The sequence below is a fragment of the Astyanax mexicanus genome, chromosome 3, assembly GCF_023375975.1.
Source record: "Astyanax mexicanus isolate ESR-SI-001 chromosome 3, AstMex3_surface, whole genome shotgun sequence".
In the NCBI taxonomy this organism is placed as follows: Eukaryota; Metazoa; Chordata; class Actinopteri; order Characiformes; family Acestrorhamphidae; genus Astyanax; species Astyanax mexicanus.
The window spans coordinates 5,808,177-5,831,802 of NC_064410.1; the positions used below are offsets into that span (position 1 = coordinate 5,808,177).

General features: G+C 40.5%; 1 protein-coding gene across 2 annotated transcripts in view; it reads right to left on the reverse strand.

Moving 5' to 3' along the window:
• The window catches only part of LOC111191922 (potassium channel subfamily T member 2), a 129,054-nt gene that overhangs the window by 10,186 nt on the left and 95,242 nt on the right, over positions 1–23,626 (reverse strand). For both annotated transcript variants that reach the window (XM_049475752.1, XM_049475751.1), the window contains exons 15-24: positions 13,873–13,981; positions 13,008–13,064; positions 12,621–12,773; positions 12,225–12,475; positions 8,561–8,885; positions 8,093–8,198; positions 6,101–6,273; positions 3,409–3,480; positions 3,127–3,261; positions 105–216 (exon numbers count right to left, since the gene is read on the reverse strand). In XM_049475752.1, coding sequence (XP_049331709.1) covers positions 105–216; positions 3,127–3,261; positions 3,409–3,480; positions 6,101–6,273; positions 8,093–8,198; positions 8,561–8,885; positions 12,225–12,475; positions 12,621–12,773; positions 13,008–13,064; positions 13,873–13,981 — 1,493 coding nt within the window. The remainder of the gene's footprint in view (positions 1–104; positions 217–3,126; positions 3,262–3,408; positions 3,481–6,100; positions 6,274–8,092; positions 8,199–8,560; positions 8,886–12,224; positions 12,476–12,620; positions 12,774–13,007; positions 13,065–13,872; positions 13,982–23,626) is intronic.

Genomic DNA, 23,626 nt, shown 5'->3' on the forward strand with positions numbered 1-23,626 from the left:
GTAAAATTACACTACTTTCCATTAGAAAACAGTAATTATTTTTTTTGTTTATATACAGAACACATCCCTCATTTTATATCTTTTATACAGAAGGTCAGACTAACCTTCTCTAGTTTGGAGAGGGCGAGCGAGTAGTGGTCTTTGACTCTGAACTGCATGAACCTCATGTTGGCCGGGTGGGTGAGTTCAGTGATTATGCTGAGGGCTGGGAAAAGCCTGTAGGGGGATAAAAAAACACAAGCAGAAACAGCAGGTTCACTCTGCTGCACATCCGGGAAACTCGCTGAAGATTCCTCTAAATACACACGCCCACACACACACACACACACGCCCACACACCGCGATTAGAGAGGGGGATCTATTGTTTTGCTATCTCTGCTGGACTGATCAATCTGCACTTCACTCGGCCGCAGGGCAGGCTGGGAGGCAGCCGGCAGCAACTCAGCACTGCTGCTTCATTTCCATAAAGGGATTTAGAATTAAGCTAGTAGACATAAGAGTTCATAAAGGTTTATTTTTACAATAGAGCTGTTATTACAAACCATAGACTGTATATAGCTGGACAGAGCATCCTCTCTCAAAAGTGAAGCCACCACAGGTCGGGCGCCCCCTGCTGTTCGGTTTCAGAAAGCTGTGTAACTCCACCCATCCCCATAGGTTTCAATGGCAAAACAAACAACTTTCAATCACGTTTTTTTCTAATATGCTGTAATTCTACCTCCTTTATTTAAATGCAGCAGCTAGTGTATCCTCTGCTTATATTGCCAAATTTTTATATCCCCACAGAATTCGTTTTTAAAAACGTTATTCAGCTCTATTCAAAAAAGGTGTGGTTATTGTAAAAGGGCTGGTTATGGGCGGGACCAATAACAGACTGTCAGCTCCGCTTCACTCTGCTCTGCAGCCTGTGACCTCGAGGCAGCCCTCAGGGGCGGGGTTATTCAAATGAGTAGGCGGTCTCTCCACAGTCTTTCTCCCTCCTCTGGTCTCTACTGCGCAGACTCGGGTTTCAGGATCGCCAACATGGCGGAAGATTTTGGCTTCATTTTCATTGAATGAATGGGAACGGCGATACGACGTCTATCTTTTTTACAGTCTCTGTTACAAACTGATATTATGCCTAAGTCTGAAACAAGGTTCATATTGTTGTATCAGTTTAGTCCGTTTAGTTTTGGTTTCACACTGCAGATTAATGTGTGCAGCATCTCTCAATACTTGACATGTCAAATTAGCGAGTAGTCTTTTTAGGTGTTGTGCTGAATCCTGCCTCCTCACCGAAGCTGGAGCAGTATTAGCATTAGCTGCTAACCGTGCTAAGCGCAAGCTCTTTTGCTGTTTAAAGGTGAGTATTATCGGACTGCCACTTGCTGCTAACTCCTGCTAGCACTGCTGGAGCAGCATTAGCATTAGCCATAAACCGTGCTAAGCACTAGCTCTAGCTCTTTCACTATTCAGAGGCAACTATATTGGACTGTAGTCTGCGTGTTTACCATGTTAAAACAAGCTACGATGAACAAACTGCTAGCTAATATCGCCCTGGCTTACCGGAACTCTCAGGGTTCCTCAGTGTAGTGATGTCAGGCTGCTAATGGTCAAACAGCTAATGCTAATGCTCCAACCTTATTGCTGGAGAAATTTAGGATTCTAAGCTCACTGTAAATAAATGTAAGTGCTTTACTCATCCAAATAAACAGTTTTCAGGAGAGAAATCTGTGTAGACTAACACTTGTTGGACTTATGTTTTGTTTTTTTTAAGAATTATTAAGAATTATTTAAGAATTATTTGTTTTGTTTACTTAACTTAGTTTGACCTAACACCCAGTGCTGAGATCAGCTGATTTAGAAGGAAAACATGGCGACACCACTGTTGCTTACTAGTGACGCATTATGCGCCTTATAATCATGATGTGCCTTATAGTGCAAAAATATGGTAAATTAAATCATTTGGTGAGAGTTAATATTTAAAGTTTTATACAAATAAAAAAGTATCTGAACTAAAGATTTCTAGTTGTGTACCATTACGGACAGGAGTCAGGCCACACAGTAAAAATGAGAAGAGGCTTTCATTTAAGAGACAAAAACAGAGAGAGTAGGCTTTAAACAGGCTAAAGGTTAGTAGAGAGATAGTAAACCAATTTATCGGAGCCAAATCGCTAAAAAAAAGAGTAAACCAGGAAATAGCGTAGAAAAAAAGAACTTGAAGTCGAGAGGATGATCAGCATGTCGCAGGATAACAGTGGCAATACTTCGCAATAAGACATGATTACAAACAGGCTTTATACAATAAACATTTACAACCAGCTGTAAAAAGAATATTCTGGAGATGAGGAGCTTAAGAATGGGAGCCAATTGGTTGAGCCAAGTTGGGACACGTGATTGTGTCAGATGCATACTGGGGGTTGTAGTCCTGAGGGGAGGTGAGTTGGTGAGAGTTATTATTTGAAGTTTAATACAAATAAAAAAATGCATTATCTGAACCAAATTTTCCATTTTCTAGTTGTGTAACATTACAGACAGGAGTCAGACGCACATGATAAAAAACAAGAGGAGGCTTTAATTTAAGGGACAAAAACAGAGAGAGTAGTCGTTAAACAGGCGAAAGTTAGTAGAGAGAGAGTAAACCAATTTATCGGAGCCAAATCGCTAGAGAAAAGAGTAAACCAGGAAATAGTGTAGAAAAAAAGAACTCGAAGTCGATAGGACGATCAGTATGTCGCTGGATAACAGTGGCAATACTTCGCAAAAAGACATGATTACAAACAGACTTTTACACAATAGATAGTTACAACCAGCTGTAAAAAGAATATTCTGGAGATGACGAGCGTAAGAATAGGAGCCAATTGGCTGAGTCTGGACACGCGATTGTGTCAGATGCATGCTGGGGGTTGTAGTCCTGAGGGGGAGATTATCCGTTGGCAGAAATGGAGAAATCTGGGTTTTGGACTACAAAATCTATATTAGGCGTGACAAAATGAAACAGTTGTCTATAGTTTTCTTCAGAAGTTTTTAAAAGTTCTTAAAAATTTAAATTGGCCTCAAAACTTTTTTTTTGAGTTTTGAGTTTTCTCAACATTTAAATTTTTCCACTGTTTACAATAATCTGCACCCAGAAGCTCAAACCCGTACCTGAACAGTGTCTGTACATTCACAATGGTTTTGGCGTCTGCCATATAGTCCTCCTCAGCTATCATAGAGCTCTCCTTATCCACCACCACCATGGTGTCTGCAAACGTCACCCCGCAGCGCAGGAGACTGTCCAGACTGCACCCGAACACAAACACAAACACACACAGAGAAGCACAGGTTCAGATACACACACACAGCGTTTAAAAACAGGGAGCAGAATAAAGAATTCAGTTTAGTGGAAAAAGTCGATAGAGTTGGGAGAGGGCCTGAGGCTGCTCTTACTTGTCAATGGAGCCGACAGTGTAGAAGACCATGGGGAACCAGCAGATAGCCTCCAGGAAGTCTGCTTCAGGTCTGATAAACAGGTGGACACACATACATATATACATATAGATCAGAAAAAAAAAATACAAGAAAAATACAGAAACAGATTAGCCTTAGAGAGTAGCCTTACAGATGTATACAGAACATTAACTTATGAGCACTTCAGTTTATGAATCAGTTTCTCTGATTTTGCTATTTATAGCTATATGTTTGAGTAAAATGAAAACTGTTGTTTTATTCGATAAACTACGGACAACATTTCTCCCAAATTCCAAATAGAAATATTGTCATTTAGAGCATTTATTTGCAGAAAATGAGAAATGTCTGAAATATCAAATAAGATGCAGAAATGCTTTCAGACCTCAAATAATGCAAATAATAAAGAAAACAAGTTCATATTTATAAAGTTTTAAGAGTTCAGAAATTAATATTTGGTGGATATAATAATTCTGGTTTTTAATCACAGTTTTCATGCATCTTGGCATCATGTTCTCCTCCTCCACCAGTCTTGCACACTGCTTTTGGATAACTTTATATGCCATACTTTATCACTCCTGGTGCAAAAATTCAAGCAGTTCAGCTTGGTTTGATGGCTTGTGATTATCCATCTTCCTTTTGATTATATTCTAGAGGTTTTTAATTTGGTAAAATCAAAGAAACTCATCATTTCAGTTTTTTTTTTTGTTGTTGAGGCTTTGAGACTTTGTCAGACTTGTGCCTGGGGGCAGGTTTAAGCTAATCTTGCGGGTTCAGACTGAAGACAAAAGAACATAACGATACAAAAACCTCAATCAAAAACCGCATAGCGGTTGGTTGGTTGATCTCAGGTTGCTATTCCTTTATTTATTTATTTCTAAATTCAATCAGGTAGTTGGCGGTCCATTTCTCCAGAACCCCTGGCGCTAAGCAACAACAAAAATAAATAAAGAAATGAATAAAGAAATAAATAAAAGCAGAAAAGCAGATCATCACATACTAGTATAAAGTGACTTAAACTGTCTCCTGATGCCTTTTCGCTGCAGTATTTCTGATCAAATCGCAGCAAAAGTGACAGAATCACCTGCCGAGACTCTGGGACACTCTGCTCTGAAATCCTGCCTGCAGTCAGATAATGGGGAACAACAGGCGAATGACTCAGAGCTTCATTGCATTTGATTGTGTTATGGAGCTGCGCTGCGCTTCCATCAGCGGCCGAGACAGCGGCTAGGTTTCATAATAATAAACACAAGCCACTGCAGTGTGACCAAAACACATCTCAGTTCTTGCTCTTTACGAGTGAAGCTCACGATGGTGTATTTAAGGGGAGTCAAAATGCATGGATGTAAATAGATGTTTTTTTTTAAATGATATCTATTTTAATTAGGGCTGTTAATGTTAAAGTGTTAACGCGCGCTGCTAATTTGGAATCTGTAAGGCATTGCTATTTTTTTTAGGGTAATCTGCTCCTCCCCCAGCTGCCCGACACACTGATCTGTTATCTGACTGAACAATTGAACGGCGCGCTCTGAACTTCCAGCTCAGACCCGGTCAGAGAGCTTTATTTCTTTCTCTCTATCTCTATTTCTCTCTCTTCATTTCTCTCTCTCTATGTCTCTCTCTCTATATCTCTTTCTCTATTTCACTCTCTTTATTTCTCTCTCTCTATTTCTCTTTTTCTGTTTCTCTCTCTTCATTTCTCTCTCTATGTCTCTCTCTATATCTTTCTCTATTTCTCTCTCTTTATTTCTCTCTCTATTTCTCTTTTTCTGTTTCTCTCTCTCTATTTCTCTCTCTATTTCTCTTTCTCTGTTTCTCTCTCTTTATTTCGCTCTCTCTATTTCTCTTTCTCTGTTTCTCTCTCTCTATTTCTCTTTCTCTATTTCTCTTTCTCTGTTTCTCTCTCTATTTCTCTTTTTCTGTTTCTCTCTCTCTATTTCTCTCTCTATTTCTCTTTCTCTGTTTCTCTCTCTTTATTTCGCTCTCTCTATTTCTCTTTCTCTGTTTCTCTCTCTCTATTTCTCTTTCTCTATTTCTCTTTCTCTGTTTCTCTCTCTATTTCTCTTTCTCTGTTTCTCTCTCTATTTCTCTTTCTCTGTTTCTCTCTCTCTATTTCCCTTTCTCTGTTTCTCTCTCTCTATTTCTCTTTCTCTATTTCTCTTTCTCTGTTTCTCTCTCTATTTCTCTTTCTCTGTTTCTCTCTATCTATTTCTCTCTCTATTTCTCTTTTTTATTTCTCTCTCTAATTCTCTCTCTTGTTCTCTCTCTCTATTTCTCTTTCTCTGTTTCTCTCTCCATTTCTCTCTCTTTATTTCTTTCTCTATATTTCCATTTCTCTGTTTCTCTCTCTCTATTTCACTCTCTTTATTTCTCTCTCTCTATTTCTCTTTCTCTATTTCTCTCTCTATTTGTCTTTCTCTATTTGTCTCTCTCTTATTCTCTTTCTTTATTTATCTTTCTCTTTTTCTCTCTACATTTATCTCTCTCTTATTCTCTTTCTCTATTTCTCTTTATCTATTTCTCTCTCTATTTCTCTCTGTTTTAATCGATTCACACCACTAATTATAATTGATTGGAATAATATTTAATAATCTGTAGAAAAGAGATTAGAACAGTCATCTCTAAAGACAGTGTGTTCAGTTTGGAAGCTTTTGGTAGCAGTCCTGTCCCTCACATGCTCTCCAGCAGCAGCACGATGGGGTTCAGCTCCTTCCTGGGTCTGTAATAGGCTCTCAGAGGCACGATGAAGTTGTAGAGGCCGTTGCCGGCGCTCTCTGCCGACACGATGATCAGCTTGTTCTTGAAGCCGTACGAGCGGGCGTCCTCGTAGGGCATGTGGTGGCACGCCTGCTCAGCAGAGAGAAGAGCAGTGATTAAAAACAGCTGCAAATCACACTCACATTTACACAAATACATCGTATAAAGCACACTGATGCATACAGGGTGAAACTGAAGCTAAACACTTAGCTTAACACAAAGCTGCCACTCAAACCTGGAGCCAGACTGGCTAAAAGTGTTTGATGAAATAAAATAATTTCAATCGTATTTTCTTACTTTACTTTTTCTCTGAGGAGCAATTCTTAAGAAAGGCTTTATCGATACACACAGTTTGTAACGAAGGAGCAGACGGGAGGCGGACGTAAAAGCAGGTAAGACCGAAGAATTTATTAATAAACAAATAAATATATAAACAAACAAACAGGGAAAGAACTAGAAAATGTATAAACATAAACAAACAGGGGAAAACACAAAGAGCTATACTAAACAGAAAATGAATAAACAGGGCTCGGGAATATATACAAGGATAAATACGTAAATATATACAAAACAAGGAATAAACAAGGGAATAAACGTGATAAACGAAAAACTAGAAATAAACAAGAGATAAACTGAGCGTGACGAAAACCGCGAACAAACTATAGAAACGTGGCAAGACAAAAGACTGAGGAAGGTGCAAAGACCGACGGATAAACATGGACTAAAGTGTACTATAAATAGGAACATAAAACACTGAACACTTGGGGAGACAGGTAACGAGGGGCGGAGCTACAAATTACACACACGTGACGGAAAACTACTGCAGAAACACACTAGGAAACGGGGAAAACACAGGGGAACAGAGCGAGGCCGTGACACAGTTACAAGAAAAAGTATGTGAACTCTTTGGGATTACTTGTATTTCTGCATAAATTGGTCATTAAATGTGTTCTGATCTTCATTTAATTGACAGCAATTGACAAACACAGTCTGCTTAAACTAATAACACACACAAAAAATAAGTTTGCATGGTTTTATTGAACACAACATGATAAAATTCACAGTGAGGGGTGGAAAAGTATGTGAATCTTTGGATTTGATAACTGGTTGATCCTCCTTTAGCAGCAAAAACCTCAAACTTTGGAATTTTGGACCCTGATCTTCTCTTCACAAAACTGTTTCAGTTCAGCGAAATATTCTTAAGATATCTGGTGTGAATTGATCGCTCTCTTGAGGTCATGATGCCACAGCATCTCAATTGGGTTGAGATCAGGACTCTACAGAAGGCATATTATTTTCTTTTGTTGAAGCCAAGTTCGGTTGTTGATTTACTTCTATGTTTTGGGTCGTTGTCCTGTTGCAGCATCCATCCTCTGTTGAGCTTCAGTTGGTGGACAGATGGTCTTAAGTTTTTACTGGAAAATGTCTTGGTTAACTTGGGTCTTTAGTTGACACTGTAGGATTCTTCCTCACCTCATTGATCATTCTGTGCTGTGCTCTTGCAGTCATCTTTACAGGACTTTACCACCCCTAGAGAGAGTAGCAGCAGCAGTGCTGAACTTTCTCCATTTGTAGATCTGTCTTATGTCTGTCTTACCGAGGACACATAAACATGAACATCAAGGCTTTTAGAGATACTTTTGTAACCCTTTCCTTTCCAGCTTCATGCTTTAAGTCAACAACTCTTGAACGTAGAACGTCTTCTGAGAGCTCTTTTCTTTTGTTTGAGGCATCTTTTTGTTTGAGCAAACAGCAAAAAGATACTACATATCTGAAGTTCTTTCTTAGTCTGTTGTTGCTCCAGCACTTTCAGTTTAACCTGTGGAAGATTAAGAGTTAGGCCCAGGTTTGAGTAACCCTGCTACCTCTGTTCACAGCCTTTTAAGTAAATATGGAAAGGGGCTCTTACCTTATCAAGGCGGAGGCAGCAAAAAGGCATCTTTTCCTGTAGGAGGTGGCACAGGGTGGGTGAACTCCCAATGTACGGAGAGTTGAGTGGATAACCTTTAACCCACCTTGTACAAACACAAACACACACACACACAGAAATAAAAAAATACATAAACACATTAGAATATCAGCGAAAAGTTACTTTATGTCAGTAATTCAGTTCAAAATGTGAAACGCATATATTATATAGATGTATTAAACAAAGAGTGATCTATTTTAAGCCTTTATTTATTTTATTGTTGATAATTATTATTATTTTGGCTTACAGCCAATGAAAACCCTAAAATCAGTGTTTCAGAAAATTAGAATGTTATATTATTTAAGACCAATTGGTACTTTTTTAGGCAGTGTGGGCAGTGTGCCAAGTCCTGCTGGAAAATGAAATCCTCATCTCCATAAAAATTGTCAGCAGAGGTTGTCTACTCACTCGCACTGCGCTCCCCACCACTGGCCTTTCTGTTCATCTCCTCCTTCTTCCTGCTCCTCTTTCCCCTCATCCGCCCCCTCGTCCTCAGACTGGTCCCCCAGCAGGTCAAAGGTCGGGATGGCCCCGTCCACAAGCTCCAGCACAGGAGCGATGCTGTGCCTCCTCTCCTCCGCCGAATCTCCCGCCGGGGGCAGGGACAGGGTGTTGCTGACGCCTACTTCAGCCCGGCTGCCGCTACGCCCACCGGTGACCCCGCCCACGCTGGGTGGCATTGAACCCTCTGGACTGCTGTCGCTGGAGTCGTGCAGGTCTATAGCCACCGTGCCTGAGGAGAGAGAATCCCATATAAGAGTGAGATATATGAGAAGGAACAGTTTGGTGATAAATCAAATGCCTATATATTGTGTGTGTGTTTATGGTGTTTGGTCTGCTGGTTTATTTTTAACAGGGGTTGGACAATGAAACTAAAACACCTGGTTTTAGAGCACAATAATTGATTGTGGTGACGGACAGTTCTGGTGGAAACAGGAGAGTTAAGGTGCACATTGAATTCTGCGTGATTTCTTTAGCCGTGGTTTTATGTTTTTTGGTTACAGTTTGGATTGCAGAAATTGCAGCAAGTGTCTTCAGTTCCTTAAAAAAAATACAAGTGTAATGTTAATGATGTTAAAGGTTACGTTCTTAAATCGGCATTAAAGGGATTTTTATAATTATTTAATAATTAAATAGCTAAATAAATATTTGAAATTATGTAAAGTACAAAACATATTTAAAAGTGAAGATTAACACTCATCTATATTTGTAATAATGTAATAAAGTATATTTTGAAAAATGTATTGTTTTTGTTACAGTGATGTTGGACACAAAAGGCACAATATTTATATATTGACCCAGTTATCAAATTCTGAATATTTTGTCTATATTTTGTACATGGTACAAATGACACATATGTCTTTTTAAGCATGCATATTTGCTACCGGCATTAGTTAGCGAATCAAATCAGTTTGGGGTATATATTTAATAAAACACAGACATGCCATTTCTGCTTTGTTAATGAGTGAAATACCCTATGTTATAGTTGCAGCCCAAAGGAACATCTAAATAATCACATTTCACCCTATAAAATGCCTTGGATGTTTTGGGGGAAAGCTGTGAAAATGAGATTTCTCGCCAAACTGTTCCTTAGAGCCCTAATTTTAATTTTTAGCAGGGTAGTTTTGGCCTATTCCCTAAACCATGTGGAATCTAAACAAGCTCATTTAAAAACTATTCCATTCTTCAGACATATTAGAGCCCTGAGGACCGTTTTCTCTGGCATGTTAGTTAGAGACCTGGAGCTGTGACAGCCCAATTAACCAGCTGGGGATGATATGGGGGTACATAATATTAATTCCAGCACTGACAGAATCTGAAACAGTGTTACAGAAGAGACAGGAGGACTCAGGACTCAGGACTCAGGACTCAGTTCCAGGTTTTGTTCACTAGGTGGTGATAGTGAACCAGTGGAATCCTCTATCATCATGTTTATTGAGTCACAATGGCTTTATAATCCTGTCAACCACTTGTCTCTAAATGTGCGCAGATTCATCCTCGTATTCATGTGCAGCAGCGCAGAGCTGTTATTACCTTTCAAGCAAAGTAAGCATTACAAACACGATTTTTCCTCCTGTTTCTCTGTCAGTGTGTACACACTGCTCCTCATCTCAGTCAGGAGTGTGAATAGGCCTGTCACAATAATTGCAATATCGATATATCGGACAATAAATTAACATCCTTAATAATTTTTGATAATCGTGATATTGTCTATTTATGTTTTAATTTGTTTGTTTGTTCACATATATAACAGTGAACACTATTTTTGCCAGTCATGCTTCAATAACGGACTCCATACAAACAGTGTGGACTAAAGTAGGTGAAGAAATAAGTATATAATTTCTAAAAAGTATAAGTAATTATAATAAATGATTAATAAAATTTTCAAAATATGTATAATTGTTTTTTATGCTATTCTGTTATTATTAGGTCAGTGTCATTAAATAGTCTTAAAATTACAAAAATATTATCGCAGTAATTTCTGGGATGATATATCGTCCAAAAAAATTCTTATCGTGACAGGCCTAAGTGTAGACATGCCCAAATGAATGCATGCTTATCAAAAATGTTTTATGTGTATGCGTTTTTTAATTCGACACATTTTGTTCTATAGACTTGGAACTAATGTTATTTTCAGCCCAACATGCTCATGTGTGGAGCTCACATGGTTGGGCTTGGTGGGTTCCAGGTGGGCGTGGACTCTCTGTGGGTACATGCTTTGGCACTGGGACTCTTGGGCGGCTTCCATTGGCGTAGAAACTGAGGAGGACGGGAGTGATGTGTCCCACCCAATACCAGAAATCTGCACCCCCGCTATGAAAAGCACCCTCTCTCAAAAGCGCGTTTCTAGTTAAACTTAGCTAAAGCAATTATCTTCGCTTTTATTAAGAAGACGTGCGTGCTCCCGAGAGGGGGTGCTTTTCCTGGCGGGATGTAGATTTTGGCACAACACCGGCTTGACATGCGAGGTCAGCGATGAGAGCAATGAATTGCAACAATAAAAATACTGCAAAAAAATTAAAAATAAATAAAAAAGACTTCTGGTAATGTCTGAAAGATTTTGGGTTATCTGACATTTATATTAACTGCTGCCAAAAATCTTAAACATAAAATAAAAGGTAAAGTTACATTCTTTTATTAAAAGGACACCACTGCAAGAAGTACTTTCAGTTTGACAAAAATAGATCATTATTAATTACATATATATATATATATATATATATATATATATATATATATATACAATTCAGCCATTGCACACATCATTTTTTCTAGTAACAGTAAATGTTATGTGGAGTTACATGTTTAGGTTGTAAAGTCACCTCTAGTTGTATTTAACTAATAATAAACAGAAGTACAGAAAAAAAATATTTAATTTATATATATTTTTTGTGATTAACTGTAATTCCACAATGTTGTTCTAAGTCACTATAGCAGAGGTGTCCAAACTACGAGGTGTTTCCTTTTTTGGAGTGGCCCGCGAGGTATTTTAGAAATAGAATGAAAGTTTGCCCGCTGTTAAGCAGGTTTTTATAATGTGAGATTCAAAGTTTGAACGCTAGGTGTCAGACACGGGCCAAAGAGTCTAAAAAGCGGCGAGAGTGAAGTTTTAGCGCAGAAAAACGGGTCAAAGAGTCTAAAAGCGGAGAGAGTGCGCATTTCTAGCGCAGAAAAACGGGTCAAAGAGTCTAAAAGCGGAGACAGTGCGCATTTCTAGCGCAGAAAAACGGGCCAAAGAGTCTAAAAGCGGAGAGAGTGCACATTTCTAGCGCAGAAAAACGGGCCAAAGAGTCTAAAAGCGGAGAGAGTGCGCATTTCTAGCGCAGAAAAACGGGCCAAAGAGTCTAAAAGCGGAGAGGGTGCGCATTTCTAGCGCAGAAAAACGGGCCAAAGAGTCTAAAAGCGGAGAGAGTGCGCATTTCTAGCGCAGAAAAACAGCCAGAGAGTCTAAAAGCGGAGAGAGTGCGCATTTCAAGCTGTTAAAATTAACACTGGCCTGTAGGCCTATAATAAAGTCTTGGATTTGGATTAAAGCGATGTTAATTGGAGGTAATATGATGTGATAACTGACCCATGCTCGCGATGATGCTGTGTACAGGCAGGCGGGTCAGTCCATGATAGATGGTTTGTGGGACGCCTCGTGAGTCGCCTCCCGGGCCCCGGGCTGGTTCTCGGTGGCCCCTGACGAAGGCGGAGTTTTCCTCTTTGGAGATGTTGATGTAGAAGCAGGTGTCTGAGGCTCCCATGATGTGACAGGGGCCGGGGTTCAGCAGAATATTCGCCGTGTCCAGCCTCCGCACGCCAATTAGACACACTCCATACCTGCAGCACACACATACCATATTTTTCAGACTATAGGTATTTTAAGTAGAATATATACAGTGCAGTATGTATTCTTTAGCACTTACAGTTGGCTGGGGCAGATCTAGCAAAGCATATATTTATATTTGTGCATGAGGACACTCACTTCTTGTGTGCATGGAATGAGGCGAAGGTGAAACTCTTTCCCTGGTACTCCCCGAAAAATTTGCTCTCCTCCAGCCGGATGTGGTGCACCTCATTGGCCGAGCAGCGGCGATACGTGCGCTGCCACTGTTCGGCCGAGTTGGCCCTGCCTTCCCTGAGAATTTGCAGACAAACAGGAGGATGACCTTTACAAACATTCACACTCTGATTTCCTGACATTAGCATCAAAGCCCCCTTCAGGGTTCATGACCACCAGCTCATAAGGAAACGGATATGCTATCAGGGAGAAAATGTGTGGCTGCAGAGATAAACTCACCGTTTATGAGGCCATAGTGTTTGTGTGTGTGTGTGTGTGTGTGTGTGTGTAACAGTCCATGACGTTACTTACCTGTTGAGGGGCTGGAAAGCTCCCCCTCTCTGCTTAAAGGATTCTGAAGGTGCTGTTCTGAAAAAAGTAAAACATACGGATTCATGTATAAACTTGAACTTATTCACTATATTGCCAAAATCAAAAGGACGCTGCCTACAGGACACTAGCTACACGATGCTGCCTACAGGACACTAGCTACAGGATGCTGCCCACAAGACGCTACCCAAAGGTTGCTTCCCAAAGGATGCTGTCTAGAGGATGCTACCCACAGAACGCTGCCTACAGGATGCTGCCCACAGGATGCTGCCCACAGGATACTATCCTACAGGACGCTGCCTACAGAATGCTGCCTACAGAATGCTGCCCACAGGACGCTGCCCACAGGATACTATCCTACAGGATGCTGCCTACAGGATGTTAGTCACAAGATGCTGCCCACAGGTTGCTGCTCAAAGGATGCTGCCCTCAGGATGCTTTCTACTGGATACTGCCCACAGGATGCTGCCTACAGAATGCTGCCCACAGGATGCTGCCCACAGGACGCTGCCCACAGGATACCATCCTACAGAATGCTGCCCATAAGATAAGATGCTGGCCACAGGATGCTGTCTACAGGACACTAAATACAGGACACTAGCCTCAGGACGCTGATCAATACTCTGGTGGGCCGCCCAGAAACCCAAGCATAATGTTCAAAATTCCTCAGAAACTGGATGTTGTCAATAAAATAATAATGCTCTTATTAATATTAGTAATGTCCAAACAAACCGAATACCATGTTTATAACATGTTTATAAACCATGTTTAAACATAGTTTAACAAATGCTTGTGTGTGTGTGTTTGTGTGTACGTGTGTGTGTGTGTGTGTTGGGTTTCTACTCACTGTCCTCTGGAGGAATGGATCAGTAAGGTGATCAGGGTGGAGGTACCGGGGCAGACACAGTTGAGGGCCAGCATGGCGTACTTAAACTCCTCTTCACAAACGACGTGATCTGAGTCAGAGAAACAGAAAAACACACAAACAAACCAAGCAGAACCTGAGAACCTGAGAACCTGAGAACCGAGGTCAGAACACAGAAATACGAGGCAGTTCTGGAGCTGATCCTGCAGCTGATGATAAAATCACAGTCTGACGGGGCTCACAGAGGGTGATTAATTGTTTTTAATATTAGAGCCAGCTTTTTTAAACTGCTGCAAATTTAATTATCGCATTATGGCAGAGTGACCATACGTCCTCTTTTTCCTGCTTTTCTTTTTTGTGATGTGAAAAACTGTGTGTAAAATGTGTAAAATGGGATTTTTACATTGATTTCATTGAGTTTACAGAACACTGGCTTACATGTGGGATGTGTATACTTTGGAATAATTGCTGGTTTATCCAATAGCTTCTCCATGCACACATACCTTCAGGGGCAGATTTTACCACCATGCAAACCATGCAATTGCTTGGGTCCCCAGGGATCAGGGGGTGGTAAAATGCTGGCCAAAATGTTGGCAAAAAATAAAAAATAAATAAAAAAATATGAAACGCATTATATCTTTTTTGTTTGACAGCAAAGAGACACCGTACATGCAAGTTAAGCCAGGCGAGGTAGACTAAGGTAGCTTCGGCACAACCATAAAATTATCTTATCCCAGTGGTGCCCAAAAAAAGAGAGAAAATTAAGGAAAGAAAGTCCAGCAAAGACAGCTTGGCAAAGCTCACCAATTTTTCAATATTGCATTTTGCTATACAAAAGAATCCATTTGATCAGGGCCCCTGAAAAAGAAAAACGTTGGGGCCCCAGAACTTTCAAATCCGCCCCTGCATACTGGCATACTGAAGTACTGAAGCGCTGGCTAACTTGTGGGGTATCCAAACAGCAGTGAGCTTTGAGCAGTAGCTGGTTTATCCAGCAGCTCCTCCATACACACACACAGTACTGAGGAGTTCAGTTCACAATACAGAGAAGGAGTTCAGTGTGCAGATTTTGCTGGGCACCGAACTCCTTGTGGACCAAGTTAACGAGACAAAAAATGTTATATTATTATGGAATAATAATAAGAAGGACAGTACTGTTTTTAAATTACAATTTAAACCACAATTCAACACGTGCACCAAATCTCAAATTTGCTAAAAACAGCTAAAAAGACCCTGATATGATAATTAAGGGTGGATAATATGGCACGATATTTCAGGGTATAATATCGTTCACAATATTAAAAAATGTTGGCAATATTATTGCGTTCGATACAATTTATTTATCATTTTTCGCATTTTCTCCCCATTTACACGGACAATTACCCAACCCACTTATTAGGGCTCCCCCTATCACTAGTAATGCACCAACACACCAGGAGGATAAAGATTAACACATGCTTCCTCCGATACATGTGAAGTCAGCCACCGCTTACTTTCGAGCTGCTGCTGATGCTGATGTAGCATTGCCGAGTAGCATCACAGCGCGCTTGGAGGAAAGCGCAGCGACTCGGTTCTGATATATCAGCTCACAGATGCCCTGTGCTGCGGACATCACCCTAAGAGTGATGTGGGGAGAGAGCGCCATCTACTGTACCCACTCAGAGGGAGCAGGGCCGATTTAGCAAAGCTGCCTGAGTGGGGGTTTTGAATCTGCACGTTCGATACAATTTGGCACATCCCTAGTAGCTGGTTTATCCAGCAGCTCCTCCATACACACACACAGTACTGATGATATTTCAGGGTATAATATCATTCACGAAATAATCAAAAATATGTTGGCAATATCAAGTTAACCAGACAAAAACAGGTGGAATAATAATAAGAAGGCACTTTTGTACCAAAGGAACAAAGATGACCTGCCCCGTGTCCATCCTCCTCATCTTCCTCCTCCTCCTCCTCCTCTTCCTCTTCTTCTTCTCACTCCACTGCTCTTCACTATCTGCCCTCCGCAGCATCCCTCCACACGCAGACACAAGTACAGCCCAGCAGGCCACAGATACACAGAGTTTATGGAGAAAATGAGAAGATAGCATTTTCTAAACACTGCTTTTTTTTTCTCTCTGGTGTACACACTGTTACTATTTGATTCCAGCGAGCAATTTGCAGTTGACAAAAATAACATACAGGCAAACAGCCCGCAGCACAGGTAACGACTGGTAACGACCCTCTAATTAATAAAGCAGCATCTCAGCAGGGCTCCAAACTAAACGGCCGCTCATTTTTGCTAATAAGAATGAAAACAAGTCGATATGATTGCGTTTAACAAACCAGAAAAAAAAAACAAAGCCTGCAGATAGTCCGCACGACGTCTTTTATTTAACGCAGCGGCTCCAGCCTTTAATACGGCAACCTTGAGCTTCCCTGCTTTCCTCACAAAGGCAAAACATTCACCACTCTCCGCAAATTGATGAAATCTGTGGAGCAGTTATTGCTTTGAGTACCTGCCGCTTCTGCCGCCTTTCACCCTCACGACTATTTTATGTTAAAAGGCGTTTGGCCGAGCTTCGAGCGACGTTACGTAACAAGAGGAGCAAAAAAAAAAGAGAAGAAGAAGAAGAAGAAGAAGAAGAAGAAGCAAGACGAGCTGCAGCGAGCGGGAGCGGCTGATGAAAAGAGGAAAGAAAACAGCATAATTGAAAATGCAAATTGGAAATGAGAACAAGAAAATAAAAAAAAGTAATACCAACAAGTGTAAAATCAACACTACGAATAAGCCGAGTGCAATTTGAGGTATAGAATTTACACAATAGACTGTAAAATTAGTTTTGAGATTAGATTAGATTTAAATATTGAAAACATCTCTTTCCCGTGCAAAGCAAATCTCCGCCTCTCTAGAAGCTTCAGAAATGGCACATTTTTTTTTGTTTATGTTCCTCTGTAACAATGATAAAGGTACACAGGAAACACCCTTATAGATAACAAACCATATGGGGTAACACAGCAACAACACGGCAACACCATAGCAACCGTTTGAGACAGCACAGCAACCACAGATACACATAGATACACATAAATACATAAGATGTTTGAAATGACTTAAAATTGAATATTTCTAAACATTCCTCAACTATTAAGAATTGTGGGCGCATATCATCGCTGTCCAATTTAAAAAAAACAAAACAAGTGTCTTTATTTTTTGTGGATTTTTAGTTTACTACACAGTTCGAACACACAAACTGTCCCTCACACTCTGTCAAAATTTCTAGATGAACAGACCAATAGAAATTCTCCAAAATGGCCTGAAAAAGTTTCTTTTTACATTGACTTTCATTGAAAGTTACGTAGGTTTTATCTCTCTCCTGTAAAGTTGCTGTTTTTTTTTTAGTTGATCTTTGAGTTGAACCAACTTATAATAACTGAGTTTAGTCTGTTGCCATTGGCAGCTTCTTTTCTATTGGCTTCTTTTAAAATCTATTTGCATACTGGGTGGGTGTGTCCCCCATTTTCTGACATATGCTCACTGTCAGTGTGTAGTCATCCCCCCAGGGCTACCTTAGGTAAACTTGTAGATCATATGCTTAATCGCTGTCTGGGAAACTGATCCATATTTCTTAATGAATCTCTAAATGAAATATGGTTGCGTATGTATAATCAATACATGAATTAAGAGCAAAATGCATTATGTAACAACAAAAATGTACTTTATAACACGGTTCAAAAGCCTGTTCTCCGCTTTCTGCCGAAAGCACCTTCGGAAGTGACATTTCAGTGGAATGGTGGAGGTGGGTGGGTGTTCCCCAGTGTGTCAGCTGGAAATTTCGCGAATACAAGTACTTCAGAGTGGAAAAGCAGATTTGACATGGCTCTGTAATTTCGCTGTTGCTGTGGGTCAAGATTTGACTTTTTCTAAACGGGGCTTTAAGTAAACAGCCTGTCTAAGTGCTTTGCCTACACATCTGACATTAGAGAGAAGCGTATGACTGTAGAAGTGCTGACAGTAGAACAGAGAGCGATTAAAGCATTTTACAGATACAGGGTCGGAGATTCGGGAAATGCCTTGATAAAGGAACAAGTTTAGACAGAAAGAAAGACAGAAAGACAGGTACAGAACAGACTTACTGGGACATCTTTACTTACCAGTACAAAGACTGAAGCTTAGGGCCCTATTTTAGCATTTTTCTATAGTGCACCGTCCAATTACGCATCGCCCAGCTGTATTTAGGGCGTGTCGGTGTGTCTTTGAAATCACGAAAGTACAAAAAAAGATGTAAAAATCCACAAAAGGTGTGTTCATGTTGTGTTTTTTGGGGCACAACGTGAAATAAACATAATAGTCAATGTTCCAGCTGTCATTCCCTTTAAGAGCCAGAGGTGCTCTGACTTTGGCGCGTTCGTATCTTAACAGCACAGTGCTTTGTACTTCTCAGCAGAGGGTACTGTTTTCACACCTGCTTAATCGAAGTGTTTAAACACCCCTAAAACCCACTACATAAGACTGGTGTAACCATGCCATTATGACAGATGCATTTTCTAAACAGTGTGAAAACTGAACGTCTAAATGTCTATTTTAGTGATCTAGTGATCTGCGCACCGGTTAATTGCAAATATAGCAGTTGGATTTAGGACGTGTCAGTGTTGTGTCTTTGATATCACGAAAAAAATATGCAAAAAATACGCCTTGCGCAGCTCAAAACGCACAAAAGGCATGGGTGTATTTTTTGGGGCATAACATATAATAAACATAATAATCAGTGTGACAATTCTCATTCCCTTTAAGAGCCGGGTGAGCTCTGACTTTGGCACATTCGTATCTTAACAGCGCAGCGCTTTGTACTTCTCAGCAGAGACAGATACTGACCTGTGTGTTCACGCTTTGAAGATACACCAGCAGCTCATTTAAGGGAACAGCAATGTTATTTTATTCTGTTTATCGTTGAGGTGTGAAGCTGTTTTAACACTAAACAAACTATTTTAAACAGTGTTTTTTAACAGAATGCGCAGCACACGTAGTAGCTGAGAGCAGTGAATGCAGCACAGGCCGAGCGTGTAAACAGCATGGAGCAGCAGAGACATCGTTTGTTCATTACCTGTGTTAGGTTTAGCTCCTCTAGCAGGTCTCAGTCCAGTTGTTTTAAACTGCACCCGAGTGCGATTACTGTTTTCACACCTGCTCAATCAAACCGCATTAAGGGTACAAATGAACCAGAGTCCGTTTTAACCGAACCAAATACTTCTGGTGTGAAAACACCCTAAAACCCACTACATAACACTGACATAACCTGTCATTATGATAGATAGATGCCATAACCTGTCATTAGGTGTCATGAGAGATTATGTCCATTAGCATGAGGGTCATGTACTGTTATAATTACTGGTAAAATCACGACAGATGCTGCTACACTGCTTGATGTTTTCAAAAGGAACAGCCACAACAATTCGCAGCGGATTGAGGGGGAGGGGGTGGGTGTGTTTTTTTTCCATGAAAGCAAAGCGATCATGACTCATCAGCTCTGTACTTTTGGTCGATTTGGCCCAATTTGGTTGTGTTTGGTCTTTTTACTTGGAGGTTTCCTCGGGTTCTGAGAAGAAAGCTACGCCTCAGGGTACAGCAGCGTATTAAAAAAGCTTCTTTCTCAAAAAAAAAAAAAAAGAAAAAAAAATCTACAAGAAAACACATAAATACACACATACATACACATACACACAAAGGGTCAGATCAGATGCAGCCCCCCCACCAAACCACCAAAACACCAACCCCCTCCAGTGCTGTTTTTCGGGCCTTTCCACTCAGTTTAATTGAGAGGAGCCTGACAGTACCGTTCCTGTTCTATTAGAGCCGTTCAACAGCGACCAATGGGAATTCATCATTCAGCTGTAGAGCTTGATTACATTATCCGCTACACTGACAAACAAAGAAAAACAACCAACATATTGGAACGTGGCTTGCATTCTGTTTCTCTGAGAGCCTTTCAATTAAACATACACAATAAAATGTTAAGTGCTGCGGTATTGATATGCAGGGCTGTCAACTGCTTCACTGAAACACTATTTAACATTGCAAGCTTCAATATTACGGTTGTAATATCCCATTGTACACCCTGTGCACAAGGCACATTGCTGACTTACACCCCGTCAATACCACGTTTTACTGTTCAGGAGGATCGCTTTCCCAGCAGGGTTTATTATTATTTTGCTACGGTCATTAGTTTATTACAGCCTACCTGATCCAAATAATCAACTAACTATCTGTTGGTACCAGTGATACAGCGAGAAGGGTAGTGCTGCAGGCCGGAGCCCCAGTGGGCGTGGCTAAAGGGCGGAGCATGTGTCAATCATTTTCGACTGCAGCCAATCAGATACTTCACTTTCGTTGTCAATCACTTTTTATTAAGCCAATCATCAGACAGACCAAGCTGTCCATCATTTTTTACTGCAGCCAATCTCAAACCTTAACAGATCCGTCAAAAGAAGGTGACCTTAAAATATCAGCTACAAAATCACTGTAATACTCTACTGAACAAAACTCTACTAAAACAGAGAATAGTGTTGCTGTTGTTGCTACTCCACACCTAGCATCCTGCTAACTACACTATGTATCTCTGGTGAAGTGGGAAGGATAATACATGCCAGAACTGTAAAATGCTGCAGTCATGTCTGTGTAAAATCCTGTAATATTACTCTACTGCCTCAGTCCACATGCTTTTATCACTTTTTTTTTGCTTCTGTATCTATTTCCTTGAAGAAACAAACAGAAAATACGTTTACTGGTTGCTCAAAGCATGAAATTCCTGGAAATTCCTGGAAAGAAATGCCAATTATCCATAGTTTTGCTTCAAATTAATGTTGGGGTTCACCATTATTTAATCAAGCTATGGACAAGCCAATAACAAACCAACATCAGTGTGATTAAATTAGATTTTATTTTTAATTTGTTAGTTTTTTTTTATTGGATTAGCTATTTTATTTGGAGTAGGTTGATTGACCCTCAACCTAGACTATAGCTACTACTTCTGCTTTGATATTGACCGCCCTAAAAAAAAAAATCAATGGCAAGCAGTCTGTTTTTCTCGGATACCAAACCGTCCTTGTAAATGCAGCTTAACACTGCACTTTTTCACCGGTCGCCACTGCACTCCAACCCCTACAGCATTCAAAAAGCAGCTCTCTCTAAAACAAGGACCGGCATTATGCCAGTTTGATCGCTCTCGTACATCGGAAACAAGCGGTGATTTGAATTTGCATGATTACAATGTGTCAATTGGTGGGTAGCACTAGAATAAAACGTGCTACATCAACAACACAGGTCCTGTGCCAAAGACGAAAAGCGAAAGAAAGCAACTGTGTTTGGTGTAACACATTTTTCTGAAGTGCAGCCGACTGGCATGTTTAAATCATGGATCTGGTTTTAGTGTATTTCTCTAGTTACTGTGGTGGAAAATACAGAAAACGCCAGACTGAAGCGTAATTTAACCGTTAGTATCCAGCCAGGTCAGACCACTACTGATTACCTACTACTGAGAGCTGAATAAAGCCCAGTTTGAGAGAATCAACCTTTTCTTAACCTTCCTACTTCCCTTTTTTTGAGCCTGTTAACCTTCTGAATTCTAGGCTGTTTTGGTGTTTGGTGTTTTTTCTCCCTTTTTGTTTTCAGTTCCTCTTTCAGGTCTTATAACACAGTAACTATATCAGACAGACACATGCCCTGATCTCTTTTACTCCAGAAGACATACGGCTGCTCAAATATATAATCATTTAAAATGTAAAAGGAAGCAGGATTGTTTTATTGTCAATTTCATTGTGTTCTAGCGAAACACAAAACTAAAGTCCTCATATGTGGACATAATTTTTCTTAGAAACTACATTATGCAAAAAGATAATTTTTTGTTTTTTCGTTTGTTTTTAGTAGCCCAAATGGCAAAGATAAATCAAAAATGCATTTCATTTAAGAGTTCGGGTCTTAGGAGGTTAAATAAAGGCATGTGAGTGTACATTAACATACTTTGATCAGCTGTTTTAAGCAACAATTTCTTAACAGAATAGAATAGAATAGAATAGAATAGACTAGAATAGAGCACTCTGTAGAAATGGCCACACTAAAGCTGTAAAAAAGATGCATTAGTGGACGGTCAATTACTGACCCCGAATCTGCCAGGTATGCGCCACAAAGTCTCTAGCTCTTTTTTCTCTCTCTCTCTCTCTCTCTCTCTCTCTCTCTCTGCCTTTCTGAGGCATCTCTTCATTTTTATTGTCCGCCCTCCGTGAAGTGGTGAACGGAGTGCGTGAGCTGCTTTCCCGCAGACAGTAATTACAGCGGCTTTCCTCATCTGGCGACCCTAATTAAATCAGCGTGTTGTTCCCCGGCTTTTAACTGATCTGGCTATTGACGGCTGCGACGCGGCGCACCGGGCCAGAGAGAGGCGGGGTGCAGGGAGTCGGCTTTCTGTTGAGACACATTTACACATCAAAACAAAAAGCAGAGGAGAATCAATTAATGCGCAGAGATCCCCACCAGTCTGCACAAGTAGCCAACAAACTGGATATCTGAAACGACGCAACGCGCGCGCGCGCACGGGAGAATCGCTAACGCTCTGGCGCAGGGGCGCAGGCATTACACAGAGATTAAGCTATTTGTAGAGCTCAAGTCGGGTCTTCGCTGGCAATCATTAATGCCACCCACTCAGCCACTTACAGCACCTCTTTAACCATTTTTTTAAAAGTGAATTGTGAATTAATGACCATGAGAAAATGTAAATCCAGGGCTGAGACCAGTTGCCCAGAACCCCTGCTGTAGATCATCAACTGATCAGCAGTTCAAGCTGAGTGTTAAAGCAAATATTACTAGACTTTTATCAGGTAACTACTGACTTACTGATTTATACTTTGGTTCTATAGTCTTCATAAAGTTCCACACAGAAATCCCACGCCAGGCTTTCTGACACTTATCAAAACAGGAACAGCAATCAGGAACGTCCATGAAATACATGCAAGACATGCAAGTTTCCACATTCCAATATATTATACATGAAAAATCTGCATGCCTAAAGTGCTGCTAACATGTTCCAGCTGTCACCCAGCATGTCTTAATTTGGCACAGTTTCAGTCTGGAACTGAACTGAGGGGAGTCTAACGGGCTACATGCCAACACAAGCAAAGAAATGTAGCAGCAAGTCCTGCCTGGCTGATTTAGACAAGGTTCTTATATGGAACAAAAATTTAGTTTTTATTTTCACCCAATTTCTTCCCACTAGCTAAGAGTCACACTATTGCTTAACACCAGCAGTGCTGTGAAAATGAAGGCTAATATACACTATTCTTCCTCTGAATCACATAAAGCTCCACCGTATCTTTTGGAACTGTTGCTAAAGCCACATTATTACACAACTGAACACCCTTGGAGGAGAACACTAATCACCAGTTGTATTAATCAGTAATTAGATGGATCACTCCGCCACATACAGGTAACCTAGTAACAATGCAGCGCTTACAAGCCAAACAGCGCAGCTACAAACAGAGCAGCAATGGAACTATTTTAACTCGCGGAGTGTTTATAACCAAACAGATCATATTTTTCTCGTCCTTTTCACTCAAAATCTTTCAATAAAAAGCGATTGGCACTGCTGTGCTGCTGTACGGTACTCGGTTTGCGGCCTCGTGCCTATGACTGCAGCACAGCAGTGCCAATATTACACATTATAGCGCTCCCTCTCGTGTATTATTGCTTAATTATACCACAGTT